This window comes from Anomaloglossus baeobatrachus, chromosome 7 (assembly GCF_048569485.1).
Source record: "Anomaloglossus baeobatrachus isolate aAnoBae1 chromosome 7, aAnoBae1.hap1, whole genome shotgun sequence".
Taxonomy (NCBI): Eukaryota; Metazoa; Chordata; class Amphibia; order Anura; family Aromobatidae; genus Anomaloglossus; species Anomaloglossus baeobatrachus.
In genome coordinates, this window is record NC_134359.1 from 17,786,139 (window position 1) to 17,803,576 (window position 17,438).

At 49.8% G+C, this 17,438-nt stretch overlaps 1 protein-coding gene across 4 annotated transcripts in view; it reads right to left on the reverse strand.

Annotated features, from left to right (window-relative positions):
• Positions 1 to 13,555, reverse strand: part of NHEJ1 (non-homologous end joining factor 1) — a 110,054-nt gene extending 96,499 nt beyond the window's left edge. For 2 of the 4 annotated variants that reach the window (XM_075318787.1, XM_075318784.1), the window contains exons 1-5: positions 13,523 to 13,555; positions 13,106 to 13,309; positions 11,668 to 11,877; positions 8,918 to 9,056; positions 5,768 to 5,826 (exon numbers count right to left, since the gene is read on the reverse strand). In XM_075318787.1, coding sequence (XP_075174902.1) covers positions 5,768 to 5,826; positions 8,918 to 9,056; positions 11,668 to 11,877; positions 13,106 to 13,291 — 594 coding nt within the window. In that variant the 5' untranslated portion in view covers positions 13,292 to 13,309; positions 13,523 to 13,555. The other 2 variants (XM_075318785.1, XM_075318786.1) reach the window with 2 other exon arrangements.
• Between the last annotated feature and the right edge of the window lie 3,883 nt (positions 13,556 to 17,438).

The following is a 17,438-nucleotide window of genomic DNA, read 5'->3' on the forward strand; positions in this document are numbered from 1 at the left end:
CATATTTTCAGTTGTTTCACACTTTTTTGTTAAGTATTTCATTCCACATGTGTTAATTCATAGTTTTTATGCCTTCAATGTCAATCTACAATTTTCAGAATCATGAAAATAAAGAAAACTTTTTGAATGAGGTGTGTCCAAACTTTTGGTCAGTACTGTATATATACAGTATAAAGTTTAACGACCGTTCCTACCCATAAGAGTGAAAAATGGTCGGCTCTAGGTCGGCTCTAGGTCCCCGGCTCTGACGTTTGGTCTCGGTTTTTTTTTTTCCCATTGACTTCAATGCAAGATTTCAATGTGAATTTTGGACATGCCCCTTATCTTATTTGTAAACAATTGCTCTGCAAAAAGTGTGCATGTGAACAGTCCCCAAAACTGAAAAAGTAAATGCCCACGATCAGTGTTTGCAGCGTTTTGGATGTAGAGTGTTTTCACTGCGTTGTACAGTACAAGCACAGTGGATGGGAGGTCTAAAAATCCCGTGCCCATTCTGTGTGTGTGGCCCGCAGCGAAAACGGACCTGCAGTGCGGCTTTACGAGCCACAAGCATGTCAATTCTTTGCTGCGGAGTTGCACGCGTTCTCCGTAGGGAGAACACAAGCGAGAGATCGCAGCGCCTGGATCCTCTGATCGTGGGCACGGGCAGCTGCGGTCTCTAGTGGAGGAGTCTCGGAGCCCCGCAGGTCAGGACCTGCCGCATCCAGGACACAACGAGTCCTGATCGTGGGCACAGACCCTAATGGTTATGTGTTCTGTTAGCAAAAAACGGATACAAGGCGTGGAGGAAAGGATGGCTGTGTGAATGGCGCCTTAAGGCATTTCTTGGCATATATGTCCGGTTTGTGTTTTTCACGGATTTTGCTTTGTGGTTATACATTTTTCTTGTACGACGTTGTGCATTTTGCCGCAATTTCCTCGTTACACCCTTTGTATTTCTCCCTGCAAATCATCTAGTGAAAAGTGTATGCAAGTGCTACACATGATATCCAAAAGCATCAAAAATGTGAAAAAAGCCAAAAAGTGAGAAATGACGGGAAAATCTCGGTGTAAACCATGAAGATGAATGTGAGCAGAATGGATACATTGTAGCCCGCGAGGCGGGGGCCCCTGCGCGCTGCGTTGGGCGGCAGCCAGCTCCATGTGCGGTTGACAATGTTGTGAGACCTTAATGATCTCTCCACAACACAAACAATTAGACGCGGCTTATTACGCCTCGAGACGAGAGATAAAAAAGAATTAGGAGCTAGGAATAATACGAGCGGCGGCCGAGACCAAAGAGGCGAGCTGCGATTCACACACTGCAAGAGCAACAAGTGACGTCGCCGGCAACAACAAACCCACGCGCGGCCCCTTTAATGCCCCGGTGATCGGGGACGGAAAAGTCATTTGGTTAGGGCTAATTAACATTTTGCCGGCTGTTAATTTTGGCGTGGCGGCTACGAGGGTTTTTTTTCATTTGTTTTCTTTTCAAACAAAGTGTTTAATTAGTGCCGTGCCCACACACAAGGCCGATCCGCGCCGCACTACGTTCTCATATCTGCCCCGCACCAGCCGGAGAGGATCCGGGGTGGCCCGGAGAGGATCACAGGATCCGGGGGGCCCGGAGAGGATCCGGGGTGGCCCGGAAAGGATCCGGGGTGGCCCGGAGAGGATCCGGGGTGGCCCGGAGGGGATCCGGGGTGGCCCGGAGGGGATCCGGGGGGGACTGGAGGGGATCCGGGGACCGGAGGCATCAGCAGAGCAAAGGGAAGCGATCATACCCCGGTGTGCGGAAAGATTATTCATTGTACCATAAAAAGGCAAACAATGTCTCAAAACACTTTCTGTATCAATTCCTTGTGGTTTTCAAGATCACTGCTTGCTGTAATGTAAGGTCATGTAAAGCGGTCAGCGCCTGAGACACATGGTTATATTTCTGGGAAAGGGAACTGAGATGAAAGTGTACGTTTACCATGGATCACAATATAACCCTTCATCCACCCTAGACCACCAGGACAGCAGGCCCTAACCTACCCTCTAATCTACTCCAGATTACCAGGACAGCAGACCTTGACCTATCCACTACTGCAGAGCACCAGGATAAGCGACCTTAACCCCTCCATTACTTTGCCAGACCACCAAAACAGCAGGCCCTAACCTATCTACTACTCCAAATCACCAGGATAGCTGACTCCAACCTATCTGCTACTGCAGACCACCAGGATAGCCGACCCTGACCCCTGCATTACTCCAGACCACCAGGATAGCTAACTCTAACCTCTCCATTACTCTGCCAGATCACCGGGACAGCAGGCCCTAACCGCTCCATTACTCTACCACACCACCAGGACAGCAGACACTAACCCCTCTACTATTTCAGACCACCAGGACAGCAGACCCTAATCTCTTCATTTTTCCTGACCACTAGGATAGCTGGCCCTAAGCTGTCCACTACTACTCTAGAGCACTAAAATAGCTGGCCCTACCCACTGACCACTACTCCAGACCACCAGGAGAGCTGGCCCTAATCTGTCCACTACTCCAGACCACCAGGAGAGCTGGCCCTAATCTGTCCACTACAGAGCAGCAGGCCATAACCTATTCACTACAGCAGACCCCCACAATGGCTGGCCCTAACCTCTATACTACTCCAGACCAGCAGGATGCCCAGCTCTAACCTCGCCACTACTCTAGACGACCAGGGATCCGGGCACTAACCTCTCTACTAGCTAAACCATCAGTCAAGCTGCCATTAATCCCTTTGCCGCCCTAGAACACCAGGGATATTGGCATTACCCTCTTCGCCATTCTGGGCCACCTGTGACGGTAAAAGAAAACCTAACGCTTATTTTCTTATCTATTCGCTGGCCCTCGTTGTGTCTGGTAGAACAAAGAACTCAGACAGAACTGTGTCCCCAGTTTTGCTCCTTTTTGTGAATGTGTCACGTTGTGCCCCTTATTGCGTTTTCCATATCCCCCCATTACGCGGTCTGCGGTATCCACACGTATCCACACCGGGTATCACCATCTCTTACATAATTATCAGCACTTTGCTAATTACCTGACACATAGATAAGATGAATGCGACCTCCGTCTGATAATGACAGCCCAGACTCTGGGAACGCGCGGGCAGGAGGCACCGGAGGCAAGTCTCTGCAGCCCCGTGTGTTTATAGACACACCTTGTATAAGGCGTGTGCTGAAGTTATACCAGGAAACGCCAAGCTCCTGCCAATGGGTGCCACCCCGAATACCTGCATCAGATACAGCGGAGTGCAGGACTCGGGGCCCTCGGAGCCAAACACATTAAGGTTTCTGTAATAGAGGGGATTCCCAACTTAGCAGGGGGTCACCTATTCACAGGAGGGGAAAACCTTAGTAATTTGGATCTGATCATTGGGAGCAAAAACGGACTCTGCAGAGTCGTGTCTAAATCGAGCATGTGCACATCTGCTCCAATCATTGTCCTGTCTGTATCGAGCATGTGCACATCTGCTCCAATCATTGTCCGGTCTGTATCGAGCATGTGCACATCTGCTCCAATCATTGTCCGGTCTGTATCGAGCATGTGCACATCTGCTCCAATCATTGTCCGGTCTGTATCGAGCATGTGCACATCCGCTTCATTCATTGTCCTGTCTGTATCGAGCATGTGCACATCTGCTCCAATCATTGTCCGGTCTGTATCGAGCATGTGCACATCTGCTCCAATCATTGTCCGGTCTGTATCGAGCATGTGCACATCTGCTCCAATCATTGTCCGGTCTGTATCGAGCATGTGCACATCCGCTTCATTCATTGTCCTGTCTGTATCGAGCATGTGCACATCTGCTCCAATCATTGTCCGGTCTGTATCGAGCATGTGCACATCTGCTCCAATCATTGTCCGGTCTGTATCGAGCATGTGCACATCCGCTTCATTCATTGTCCTGTCTGTATCGAGCATGTGCACATCTGCTCCAATCATTGTCCGGTCTGTATCGAGCATGTGCACATCTGCTCCAATCATTGTCCGGTCTGTATCGAGCATGTGCACATCTGCTCCAATCATTGTCCGGTCTGTATCGAGCATGTGCACATCTGCTCCAATCATTGTCCTGTCTGTATCGAGCATGTGCAGAACCGCTTCATTCATTGTCCTGTCTGTATCGAGCATGTGCACATCTGCTCCAATCATTGTCCGGTCTGTATCGAGCATGTGCACATCTGCTCCAATCATTGTCCGGTCTGTATCGAGCATGTGCACATCTGCTTCATTCATTGTCCTGTCTGAATCGAGCATGTGCACATCCGCTTCATTCATTGTCCTGTCTGTATAGAGCATGTGCACATCCGCTCCAATCATTGTCCTGTCTGTATAGAGTATGTGCACATCTGCTCCAATCATTGTCCTGTCTGTATCGAGCATGTGCACATCCACTTCATTCATTGTCCTGTGTGTATCGAGCATGTGCACATCCGCTCCATTCATTGTCCTGTCTGTATCGAGCATGTGCACATCCGCTTCATTCATTGTCCTGTCTGTATCGAGCATGTGCACATCCGCTCCATTCATTGTCCTGTCTGTATCGAGCATGTGCACATCCGCTTCATTCATTGTCCTGTCTGAATCGAGCATGTGCACATCCGCTTCATTCATTGTCCTGTCTGTATCGAGCATGTGCACATCCGCTTCATTCATTGTCCTGTCTGAATCGAGCATGTGCACATCCGCTTCATTCATTGTCCTGTCTGTATCGAGCATGTGCACATCTGCTCCAATCATTGTCCTGTCTGTATCGAGCATGTGCACATCCGCTTCATTCATTGTCCTGTGTGTATCGAGCATGTGCACATCCGCTTCATTCATTGTCCTGTCTGTATCGAGCATGTGCACATCCGCTTCATTCATTGTCCTGTCTGAATCGAGCATGTGCACATCCGCTTCATTCATTGTCCTGTCTGTATCGAGCATGTGCACATCCACTTCATTCATTGTCCTGTCTGTATCGAGCATGTGCACATCCGCTTCATTCATTGTAGTGTCTGTATCGAGCATGTGCACATCCGCTTCATTCATTGTCCTGTCTGAATCGAGCATGTGCACATCCGCTTCATTCATTGTCCTGTCTGTATCGAGCATGTGCACATCCACTCCATTCATGGTCCTGTCTGTATCGAGCATGTGCACATCCGCTTCATTCATTGTCCTGTCTGTATCGAGCATATGCACATCCGCTTCATTCATTGTCCTGTCTGTATCGAGCATGTGCACATCCGCTCCATTCATGGTCCTGTCTGTATCGAGCATGTGCACATCCGCTTCATTCATTGTCCTGTCTGTATCGAGCATGTGCAGATCCGCTTCATTCATTGTCCTGTCTGTATCGAGCATGTGCACATCCGCTTCACTCATTGTCCTGTCTGTATCGAGCATGTGCACATCTGCTCCATTCATTGTCCTGTCTGTATCGAGCATGTGCACATTTGCTTCATTCATTGTCCTGTCTGTATTGAGCATGTGCACATCCGCTTCATTCATTGTCCATCATATCTCAGGAGATGACGAACTGCAGCGCCCCCCACGGCACCAGCAATGAGTGAAGCATCGGTGCACGGGGCCATCACTCAAACTGAGAGGCACTTTTTAGGGATCACTGGGACCCCACGTGATCTGCAGGTTATTACCTTCTCTATGGATAGAAGACACCTTGGTAAATTAGGATAATCCCTATAAGCTTGTGCCCCCCAGTCCAGTCCTTGACGTCTGATGGGACCCTGAACCCTTCTGGAGATTGGACACTTACCTTACTCATGAGAGTCTTGTAGAAGGCGTCCTCCTCAAAAGTCTCCGTTCTGAGGCGATCTGAGAAATAATGGGAAATATTTAGCTACATTTTATTATTTTGCAATTTCTTCACCATCGGCATCAATGTCCACAAACCGACAAAGGCCAGTCAAGCCCACGAGCGCAGATACTGATGACGATGGCGATATAGGGTCAGCACGATTTGGAGATTTACAAAGGAAACTGCAGGGAAAAAATGGTGCATGTGCAAAATGTATCATTCCTGTACATTGTAAAACGCGTCAATTTATTAATGACGAGGGACATCATTCTGCCACAAAATATTGGTGCAAAATAGGGACTATAATGTGATGGTGCCGAAGTATACAACAGTATTAAAAAAATCTCTCACCATGTCCCTATGCACCTCAGGGTGCATATTATATATATATATATATATATATATATATATATATATATATATATATATATATATATATATATATATATATATATATATATATATATAGAGGATTAGTAACATATGTCTGATTCCCTCCACAAAACAAACAGCGCCACCCCCGCCCACAGGATGTGTCTGGTATTGCATCTCAGCTTCATTCACTTTAGATCTGAGCTGCAATACCAGACACGTCTCCTTTTACATTGCTTCTTGTTGTGGCCAGTCACGGAGTCTGCACGGGTGTTAGTCATCATTACATCTCTATGACCTGTAGGACACCAATATAGACCAGTGGGTTTGTTGTGTCTAATACCAGATACATAGCTGGTGTCATCCAGAAAAACTGCCTCCCTTGTACACAGGATGTGTCTGGTATTGCAGCTCAGTTCTATTATAATGAATGGAGCTGAGCTGCAATACCAGACACAACCTGTGCACAGGGGTGGCGATGTTTCTGGAAGATGCCAGCTATGTTTGCCTAAGGCTTCCTTCACACGTCCGTGATTCTGGTATGTATGACATCCGTATTCATATATACCGAAGACACTGACATACACAGACCCATTAAAATCAATGGGTCTGCAGACACACATCCATGTTTTCTTACAAACGAGCGTCCATGTGTTCCGCGCGGAGACAAGTCCATTTTCTCTCCGGCAGCACTGATGTCACACGGACCGCACACTGCTGTGATCTGTATGACATCAGTGTGACAAGTACCGGAGAAAACACGCAACTTTGAAATAAAATGATTTTCTATACTTACAGTCAGGGCCAGAAATATTTGGACAGTGACACAAGTTTTGTTATTTTAGCTGTTTACAAAAACATGTTCAGAAATACAATTATATATATATAATATGGGCTGAAAGTGCACACTCCCAGCTGCAATATGAGAGTTTTCACATCCAAATCGGAGAAAGGGTTTAGGAATCATAGCTCTGTAATGCATAGCCTCCTCTTTTTCAAGGGACCAAAAGTAATTGGACAAGGGACTCTAAGGGCTGCAATTAACTCTGAAGGCGTCTCCCTCATTAACCTGTAATCAATGAAGTAGTTAAAAGGTCTGGGGTTGATTACAGATGTGTGGTTTTGCATTTGGAAGCTGTTGCTGTGACCAGACAACATGCGGTCTAAGGAACTCTCAATTGAGGTGAAGCAGAACATCCTGAGGCTGAAAAAAAAGAAAAAATCCATCAGAGAGATAGCAGACATGCTTGGAGTAGCAAAATCAACAGTCGGGTACATTCTGAGAAAAAAGGAATTGACTGGTGAGCTTGGGAACTCAAAAAGGCCTGGGCGTCCACGGATGACAACAGTGGTGGATGATCGCCGCATACTTTCTTTGGTGAAGAAGAACCCGTTCACAACATCAACTGAAGTCCAGAACACTCTCAGTGAAGTAGGTGTATCTGTCTCTAAGTCACCAGTAAAGAGAAGACTCCATGAAAGTAAATACAAAGGGTTCACATCTAGATGCAAACCATTCATCAATTCCAAAAATAGACAGGCCAGAGTTACATTTGCTGAAAAACACCTCATGAAGCCAGCTCAGTTCTGGAAAAGTATTCTATGGACAGATGAGACAAAGATCAACCTGTACCAGAATGATGGGAAGAAAAAAGTTTGGAGAAGAAAGGGAACGGCACATGATCCAAGGCACACCACATCCTCTGTAAAACATGGTGGAGGCAACGTGATGGCATGGGCATGCATGACTTTCAATGGCACTGGGTCACTTGTGTTTATTGATGACATAACAGCAGACAAGAGTAGCCGGATGAATTCTGAAGTGTACCGGGATATACTTTCAGCCCAGATTCAGCCAAATGCCGCAAAGTTGATCGGACGGCGCTTCATAGTACAGATGGACAATGACCCCAAGCATACAGCCAAAGCTACCCAGGAGTTCATGAGTGCAAAAAAGTGGAACATTCTGCAATGGCCAAGTCAATCACCAGATCTTAACCCAATTGAGCATGCATTTCACTTGCTCAAATCCAGACTTAAGACGGAAAGACCCACAAACAAGCAAGACCTGAAGGCTGCGGCTGTAAAGGCCTGGCAAAGCATTAAGAAGGAGGAAACCCAGCGTTTGGTGATGTCCATGGGTTCCAGACTTAAGGCAGTGATTGCCTCCAAAGGATTCGCAACAAAATATTGAAAATAAAAATATTTTGTTTGGGTTTGGTTTATTTGTCCAATTACTTTTGACCTCCTAAAATGTGGAGTGTTTGTAAAGAAATGTGACAATTCCTACAATTTCTATCAGATATTTTTGTTCAAACCTTCAAATTAAACGTTACAATCTGCACTTGAATTCTGTTGTAGAGGTTTCATTTCAAATCCAATGGGGTGGCATGCAGAGCCCAACTCGCGAAAATTGTGTCACTGTCCAAATATTTCTGGACCTAACTGTACCTGTCTTTGGCGCTGCTGTCTCTCTTGCTTCCGGGCCCGCTCATTATGCTCATGAATATTCACTGCACTGAGGACCCGGAAGCAGCAGCAGCGCCGGAGACAGGCAAGTATAGATGTTTTTGCTGTCTGTGTGCCATCACAGATGACACAGAGAGAGCACACTGACAGCACACACACACGGAACACGCACACACCATGGACCGTGAAAAATGTTTGTTTTCATCACGGACGTGTGAACAAGGCCTTATCAAGTGCAATCCTAGCTGTAAGTAATCAGTTCCTTACCCCGGGAGAGCACTGCGCCGCCCTCCTGATAATCCTGAATTTCTTCATCCTTCCTCCTCAATAATGTGCAGAGCTCCTGACACTGAGAGTCCAAGGCCTTCGTCATGGAGAGCAGAGGCTGCAGGAATTGTCGGCACACCTGTCAATCAAACAGAGGAAGCTTAGAAATACTCGTGGTTTCCAGCTTTATGAGAGGGGTGCAAACAAACCAAACGTCACCCATCATCCAAAGGAGGAAAGAATTGCATCACATACGACAGGTGACACATTGCAAACCATTCCTCCATCATAACCATCATTATTTATTAGGAGGAAACACCGGGAGAACATACAAATTACTTGCAGATGTTGTCCTTGATGGGATTTGAATGGTGCTAACCACCAAGCCAGCATCCTAACCACGGAGCCAGCATCCTAGCCCCCGAGCCAGCATCCTAGCCCCCGAGCCAGCATCCTAGCCCCCGAGCCAGCATCCTAGCCCCCGAGCCAGCATCCTAGCCACCAAGCCAGCATCCTAACCACCAAGCCAGCATCCTAACCACCAAGCCAGCATCCTAACCACCAAGCCAGAATCCTAACCACCAAGCCAGCATCCTAACCACCAAGCCAGCATCCTAACCACCAAGCCACCGTGCTGCTCATCTCAATCCTCGGAACCCCTATTTAACATTATCTGTTTGAAGTCTTATTAATTTTGGTCTCACAGGGACTGGTGTTTTATATCCAGGTCACCAACCCCCATATAAAGCGCGTATGTTACTAGTGTTTGTAAGGACCTGAAAAAGATCTGGAAACGCGTGGTCCTATATAATTAAGACCTCAAACTTCACCTTCATTCCTGGAAACAATTCTGCTGACGATGATTCCCTTTCTTTTGTTTGTACATTGATATACAAACAGAGGAGTCATCTCTTCTAACTAACATTCATTATGTGGAACTACAAGTCCCAGCATGTCACTACAGCCGACTGCAAGAGGCTCTGAAGGAAAGAAATCTTCTCACTGGTGAGAAGGGCAGAATCAATGCAAACAAATCTGGAGAAATGGCGCCATCTAGTGCTCGCATAGCAATTCACAAGATCTTCAATCACCGACCACAACTCGATCCAAAAGACAAAGAAAACTCTTAACTTTTTTTTTTTTAATCATTGGAACATTTGAAAAACAATTGCTAAATTTGTGCAAAAGATTCAGGCGTACATTATATCAGTCTAGGAGGGGACTGGAGCACATTTGCATCAAAAATGTGCTACTTTTTAAAATGTTAGAATTGATAAATAAGCTAAAAACATCCGGAAACCGCAATACCGGCCCACAATGACAAAAATATAAAATTATATATACCATGGAAATCAAAATTAGAGAACAGCACACACTTTCCTAAATGTTGCGGTCCTTGTGTCGTCCTATGTAATTAGATCCGAGGAAACTCGCAGCATTTTCCGCTTATTTCATAAATTGAATTTATTGTAAAGCAAATAATAAAAATGTAAATTAGATAAATGCAAACGACACGGATCACAATTAGAGAACACTCTCAGATCCCTGCAATTTATTGGTGTTAATCTGCACCTGGTGCTAATTTCCTTCATTATCTGACAAACCCTAAGTAACTGACAGAATAACTTTCCAGTTTGCATTGACATTAAAATTCAAAAGTGACTGAAAGCCTCCGGCAGCAGGTTGTCCAGATGAAGGCCAAAGGGGTGACCCTATCAGCCATAGCAAGAGAAATTGGTCATTCCAAGTCTGTGATTTCAAGAATATTGCATCATACCAAAATCACAAACTCTTTCAAATCCCCCAAGAAGGCAGGTTGCCCTCAAAAGACAAATCCAAGAAAGGACAGGAAAATGTGGAGAATCTCCATGGGTCATCGTTTCATCACTACAGCTGGAATTGCCGCCAGTTCAGCACTGATCAGGGTAAGGATCTGTCTCATCATACAGTGTCACGACGTGTAAGAGCATTTGGACTGAAAGCCCACTCTGCAGTGACCAAACCTCTCATTAGTAGAAAGAATCACAAGGCTGGACTCCCCTTTGGTGAGGAGCAGGTTGTGTGGACAGAGGAGAAGTGTCCACAGGTCATTTTACTGATGAAAGCAGGTTTAATTTATTTGGGTCTGATGGGAAACATTATGTTTATCGACAAATGGGGGAAAGACTGAACCCAAAGTGTGTTCAGAAGTCAGTGATGGCGGTGGAGGAAGTGTCATGGTTTGGGGAATATTTTCTGCAGCAGGAGTTGGACTTCTCATACAGCTACGTGGCAGAGATATATATATATATATATATATATATATATATATATATATATATATATATATATATATATATATATACATATATATACATATATATATATATATATATATATATATATATATAGAGCTTTAAAAAAATTAATGAAAAATCACATGTAAATGGTGCAAATTAAGGGTGTCAAAAAATTAGATGAAAAACACTGAAATTGTTAAAAATAAAATAAATTTCTGCATCGTTCACATCTAGAGCTGCATTCAAGGTTCTGCAGACTGACAGATGAAAGCTTTAGGCTCCCGCTTATCAAGACATTGTTTTATTTTTTGAAGAGAAATGAGAGTTAAGAAGAAACTAGCAGAATACTGAACGCAGCTCTGAATGTAACAGGAGAAGACGATCATATAAGATTTACACGATGACTCATTGGAAATATTATTTTATATTTTTAGACAGATGTCACCGCTGTCAGTCACATTATCGTCTCACCGTACTGACGTCGGCCTCTCTACAGTGGAAATCCCAGTAAAATGGGAGCCCCGAGAGCTGACTCTTCACGTGCAGCAGGAGGGCGTCCGGGGTGCGGGTACAAGAGATTGTGTTTGGTGTCTTCTCCTTAGAATCCAATAAAGGACAGATGAACTGAGAGAGATGACTGAGAAACGAGGAGATGGGAGCCTTCAGACGCTTATTCAGCTCCTACAGAGAAAGAGGGAAATGACAAATCTCACATGTATACAATCACTGCACTAGCAGAACAGTGAGTGCAGCTCTGGAGTATAATACAGGAGGTAACTCAGGATCAGTACAGGGTCAGTAATGTAATGTATGTACACAGTGACTGCACCAGCAGAATAGTGAGTGCAGCTCTGGAGTATAATACAGGAGGTAACTCAGGATCAATAATGTATGTACACAGTGACTGCACCAGCAGAATAGTGAGTGCAGCTCTGGAGTATAATACAGGATGTAACTCAGGATCAATAATGTATGTACACAGTGACTGCACCAGCAGAATAGTGAGTGCAGCTCTGGAGTATAATACAGGATGTAACTCAGGATCAATAATGTATGTACACAGTGACTGCACCAGCAGAATAGTGAGTGCAGCTCTGGAGTATAGCACAGGAGGTAACTCAGGATCAGTAATGTAATGTATGTACACAGTCACTGCATCAGCAGAATAGTGAGTGCAGCTCTGGAGTATAATACAGGAGGTAACTCAGGATCAGTAATGTAATGTATGTACACAGTGACTGCACCAGCAGAATAGTGAGTGCAGCTCTGGAGTATAATACAGGAGGTAACTCAGGATCAGTAATGTAATGTATGTACAAAGTGACTGCACCAGCAGAATAGGGAGTGCAGCTCTGGAGTATAATACAGGAGGTAACTCAGGATCAGTAATGTAATGTATGTACACAGTCACTGCACCAGCAGAATAGTGAGTGCAGCTCTGGAGTATAATACAGGAGGTAACTCAGGAGCAGTAATGTAATGTATGTACACAGTCACTGCACCAGCAGAACAGTGAGTGCAGCTCTGGAGTATAATACAGGAGGTAACTCAGGATCAGTAATGTAATGTATGTACACAGTGACTGCACCAGCAGAATAGTGAGTGCAGCTCTGGAGTATAATACAGGAGGTAACTCAGGAGCAGTAATGTAATGTATGTACACAGTCACTGCACCAGCAGAACAGTGAGTGCAGCTCTGGAGTATAATACAGGAGGTAACTCAGGATCAGTCATGTAATGTATGTACACAGTCACTGCACCAGCAGAACAGTGAGTGCAGCTCTGGAGTATAATATAAGAAGGTGGATGCAGATATTGTTTTCAGCACTCAGTTTTCTTTCTTGCAGTTTCCGTCTTCTGCTGTGTGTATCTCGGTGCGTTCGCGTTACCTTCGGCCATTGTCCCTCACCTTGGACCGCTCCTCGATGACCCCGGCGGCCGCCTCCTCGCACCACACGCTGCTGAGATCAGACACAAGGAAACAATACGAAGAATCTGTAAAATGAACTTTCACAAAGAAACTGCAGTCAGCGATGTGCAGCATCTGCCAGGGCAGCTGCAAGAGCGTCCGGTCCATGTGCGGTGACAGCGCCATAGTGTGCGGACACTTGACCTGTCAGGAGAAATGAGGACATAGAATTAGGTTTATATAAACACTGATACTGCAGCAGCTGATAACATCAAACAGTAGCTTTCACACAACGTAAATGTATGTAGACTATTCTATACACCAATTCACATTAAGACTCACTCAGCCTGCAGTTACAATGATTTCAGCACTTACAACCCTCCCTCCAGACACAGGACCACTTTCCCACGTTCCTACCTGCTTCTGCCAACCAGTCCGACGCTTAGAACCTTCCCCCAGGACACAGAGCTGACAACAAACGTTCCTGGGAGCACGGACACGACGTAGCAACAGTGACATCTAGTGGCTGGTCTGAACAGTGCAGGAAGTAACTCAAGCTTTTTACTGTCTGATCAATTTCTTTGTTATTATTAATTATGAAGAATAATTAACTATAATCACATAAGTAAATAATGTATAATGAGAAAATTTATTACCCCATTACTTGCCAAATTAGAAATTTTCATTTTTTTTTATTGAATGACAGATTTTTAATGAAAAAAAAATGAAACTGAAATTTAAAGGAGTTATCCGACATACACTCCAAAACAAATTGTAAGCTAATCTGTGCTGTATTGTCATATAAATCACCCCTACATTGTTATTTTCTGTTTTCTAACTTTTGTTTCTCTTGAATTCACACTTTATTCTCTGCAGCTCTTGTTTACATTTAGCTCCAACAAACATGACAATTTCCTGTATTCTTGGTTGCCAAACCTCAGTCAGAGCTGTCACCGCCCAGCCTCAGTGTACAGGAACGCCCCCTGCCCGGCCTCAGTGTACAGGAACGCCCCCTGCCCGGCCTCAGTGTACAGGAACGCCCCCTGCCCGGCCTCAGTGTACAGGAACGCCCCCTGCCCGGCCTCAGTGTACAGGAACGCCCCCTGCCCGGCCTCAGTGTACAGGAACGCCCCCTGCCCGGCCTCAGTGTACAGGAACGCCCCCTGCCCGGCCTCAGTGTACAGGAACGCCCCCTGCCCGGCCTCAGTGTACAGGAACGCCCCCTGCCCGGCCTCAGTGTACAGGAACGCCCCCTGCCCGGCCTCAGTGTACAGGAACGCCCCCTGCCCGGCCTCAGTGTACAGGAACGCCCCCTGCCCGGCCTCAGTGTACAGGAACGCCCCCTGCCCGGCCTCAGTGTACAGGAACGCCCCCTGCCCGGCCTCAGTGTACAGGAACGCCCCCTGCCCGGCCTCAGTGTACAGGAACGCCCCCTGCCCGGCCTCAGTGTACAGGAACGCCCCCTGCCCGGCCTCAGTGTACAGGAACGCCCCCTGCCCGGCCTCAGTGTACAGGAACGCCCCCTGCCCGGCCTCAGTGTACAGGAACGCCCCCTGCCCGGCCTCAGTGTACAGGAACGCCCCCTGCCCGGCCTCAGTGTACAGGAACGCCCCCTGCCCGGCCTCAGTGTACAGGAACGCCCCCTGCCCGGCCTCAGTGTACAGGAACGCCCCCTGCCCGGCCTCAGTGTACAGGAACGCCCCCTGCCCGGCCTCAGTGTACAGGAACGCCCCCTGCCCGGCCTCAGTGTACAGGAACGCCCCCTGCCCGGCCTCAGTGTACAGGAACGCCCCCTGCCCGGCCTCAGTGTACAGGAACGCCCCCTGCCCGGCCTCAGTGTACAGGAACGCCCCCTGCCCGGCCTCAGTGTACAGGAACGCCCCCTGCCCGGCCTCAGTGTACAGGAACGCCCCCTGCCCGGCCTCAGTGTACAGGAACGCCCCCTGCCCGGCCTCAGTGTACAGGAACGCCCCCTGCCCGGCCTCAGTGTACAGGAACGCCCCCTGCCCGGCCTCAGTGTACAGGAACGCCCCCTGCCCGGCCTCAGTGTACAGGAACGCCCCCTGCCCGGCCTCAGTGTACAGGAACGCCCCCTGCCCGGCCTCAGTGTACAGGAACGCCCCCTGCCCGGCCTCAGTGTACAGGAACGCCCCCTGCCCGGCCTCAGTGTACAGGAACGCCCCCTGCCCGGCCTCAGTGTACAGGAACGCCCCCTGCCCGGCCTCAGTGTACAGGAACGCCCCCTGCCCGGCCTCAGTGTACAGGAACGCCCCCTGCCCGGCCTCAGTGTACAGGAACGCCCCCTGCCCGGCCTCAGTGTACAGGAACGCCCCCTGCCCGGCCTCAGTGTACAGGAACGCCCCCTGCCCGGCCTCAGTGTACAGGAACGCCCCCTGCCCGGCCTCAGTGTACAGGAACGCCCCCTGCCCGGCCTCAGTGTACAGGAACGCCCCCTGCCCGGCCTCAGTGTACAGGAACGCCCCCTGCCCGGCCTCAGTGTACAGGAACCACCCCTGCCCGGCCTCAGTGTACAGGAACGCCCCCTGCCCGGCCTCAGTGTACAGGAACGCCCCCTGCCCGGCCTCAGTGTACAGGAACGCCCCCTGCCCGGCCTCAGTGTACAGGAACGCCCCCTGCCCGGCCTCAGTGTACAGGAACGCCCCCTGCCCGGCCTCAGTGTACAGGAACGCCCCCTGCCTGGCCTCAGTGTACAGGAACCACCCCCTGCCCGGCCTCAGTGTACAGGAACGCCCCCTGCCCGGCCTCAGTGTACAGGAACGCCCCCTGCCCGGCCTCAGTGTACAGGAACGCCCCCTGCCCGGCCTCAGTGTACAGGAACGCCCCCTGCCCGGCCTCAGTGTACAGGAACGCCCCCTGCCCGGCCTCAGTGTACAGGAACGCCCCCTGCCCGGCCTCAGTGTACAGGAACGCCCCCTGCCCGGCCTCAGTGTACAGGAACGCCCCCTGCCCGGCCTCAGTGTACAGGAACGCCCCCTGCCCGGCCTCAGTGTACAGGAACGCCCCCTGCCCGGCCTCAGTGTACAGGAACGCCCCCTGCCCGGCCTCAGTGTACAGGAACGCCCCCTGCCCGGCCTCAGTGTACAGGAACGCCCCCTGCCCGGCCTCAGTGTACAGGAACGCCCCCTGCCCGGCCTCAGTGTACAGGAACGCCCCCTGCCCGGCCTCAGTGTACAGGAACGCCCCCTGCCCGGCCTCAGTGTACAGGAACGCCCCCTGCCCGGCCTCAGTGTACAGGAACGCCCCCTGCCCGGCCTCAGTGTACAGGAACGCCCCCTGCCCGGCCTCAGTGTACAGGAACGCCCCCTGCCCGGCCTCAGTGTACAGGAACGCCCCCTGCCCGGCCTCAGTGTACAGGAACGCCCCCTGCCCGGCCTCAGTGTACAGGAACGCCCCCTGCCCGGCCTCAGTGTACAGGAACGCCCCCTGCCCGGCCTCAGTGTACAGGAACGCCCCCTGCCCGGCCTCAGTGTACAGGAACGCCCCCTGCCCGGCCTCAGTGTACAGGAACGCCCCCTGCCCGGCCTCAGTGTACAGGAACGCCCCCTGCCCGGCCTCAGTGTACAGGAACGCCCCCTGCCCGGCCTCAGTGTACAGGAACGCCCCCTGCCCGGCCTCAGTGTACAGGAACGCCCCCTGCCCGGCCTCAGTGTACAGGAACGCCCCCTGCCCGGCCTCAGTGTACAGGAACGCCCCCTGCCCGGCCTCAGTGTACAGGAACGCCCCCTGCCCGGCCTCAGTGTACAGGAACGCCCCCTGCCCGGCCTCAGTGTACAGGAACGCCCCCTGCCCGGCCTCAGTGTACAGGAACGCCCCCTGCCCGGCCTCAGTGTACAGGAACGCCCCCTGCCCGGCCTCAGTGTACAGGAACGCCCCCTGCCCGGCCTCAGTGTACAGGAACGCCCCCTGCCCGGCCTCAGTGTACAGGAACGCCCCCTGCCCGGCCTCAGTGTACAGGAACGCCCCCTGCCCGGCCTCAGTGTACAGGAACGCCCCCTGCCCGGCCTCAGTGTACAGGAACGCCCCCTGCCCGGCCTCAGTGTACAGGAACGCCCCCTGCCCGGCCTCAGTGTACAGGAACGCCCCCTGCCCGGCCTCAGTGTACAGGAACGCCCCCTGCCCGGCCTCAGTGTACAGGAACGCCCCCTGCCCGGCATCAGTGTACAGGAACGCCCCCTGCCCGGCCTCAGTGTACAGGAACGCCCCCTGCCCGGCCTCAGTGTACAGGAACGCCCCCTGCCCGGCCTCAGTGTACAGGAACGCCCCCTGCCCGGCCTCAGTGTACAGGAACGCCCCCTGCCCGGCCTCAGTGTAC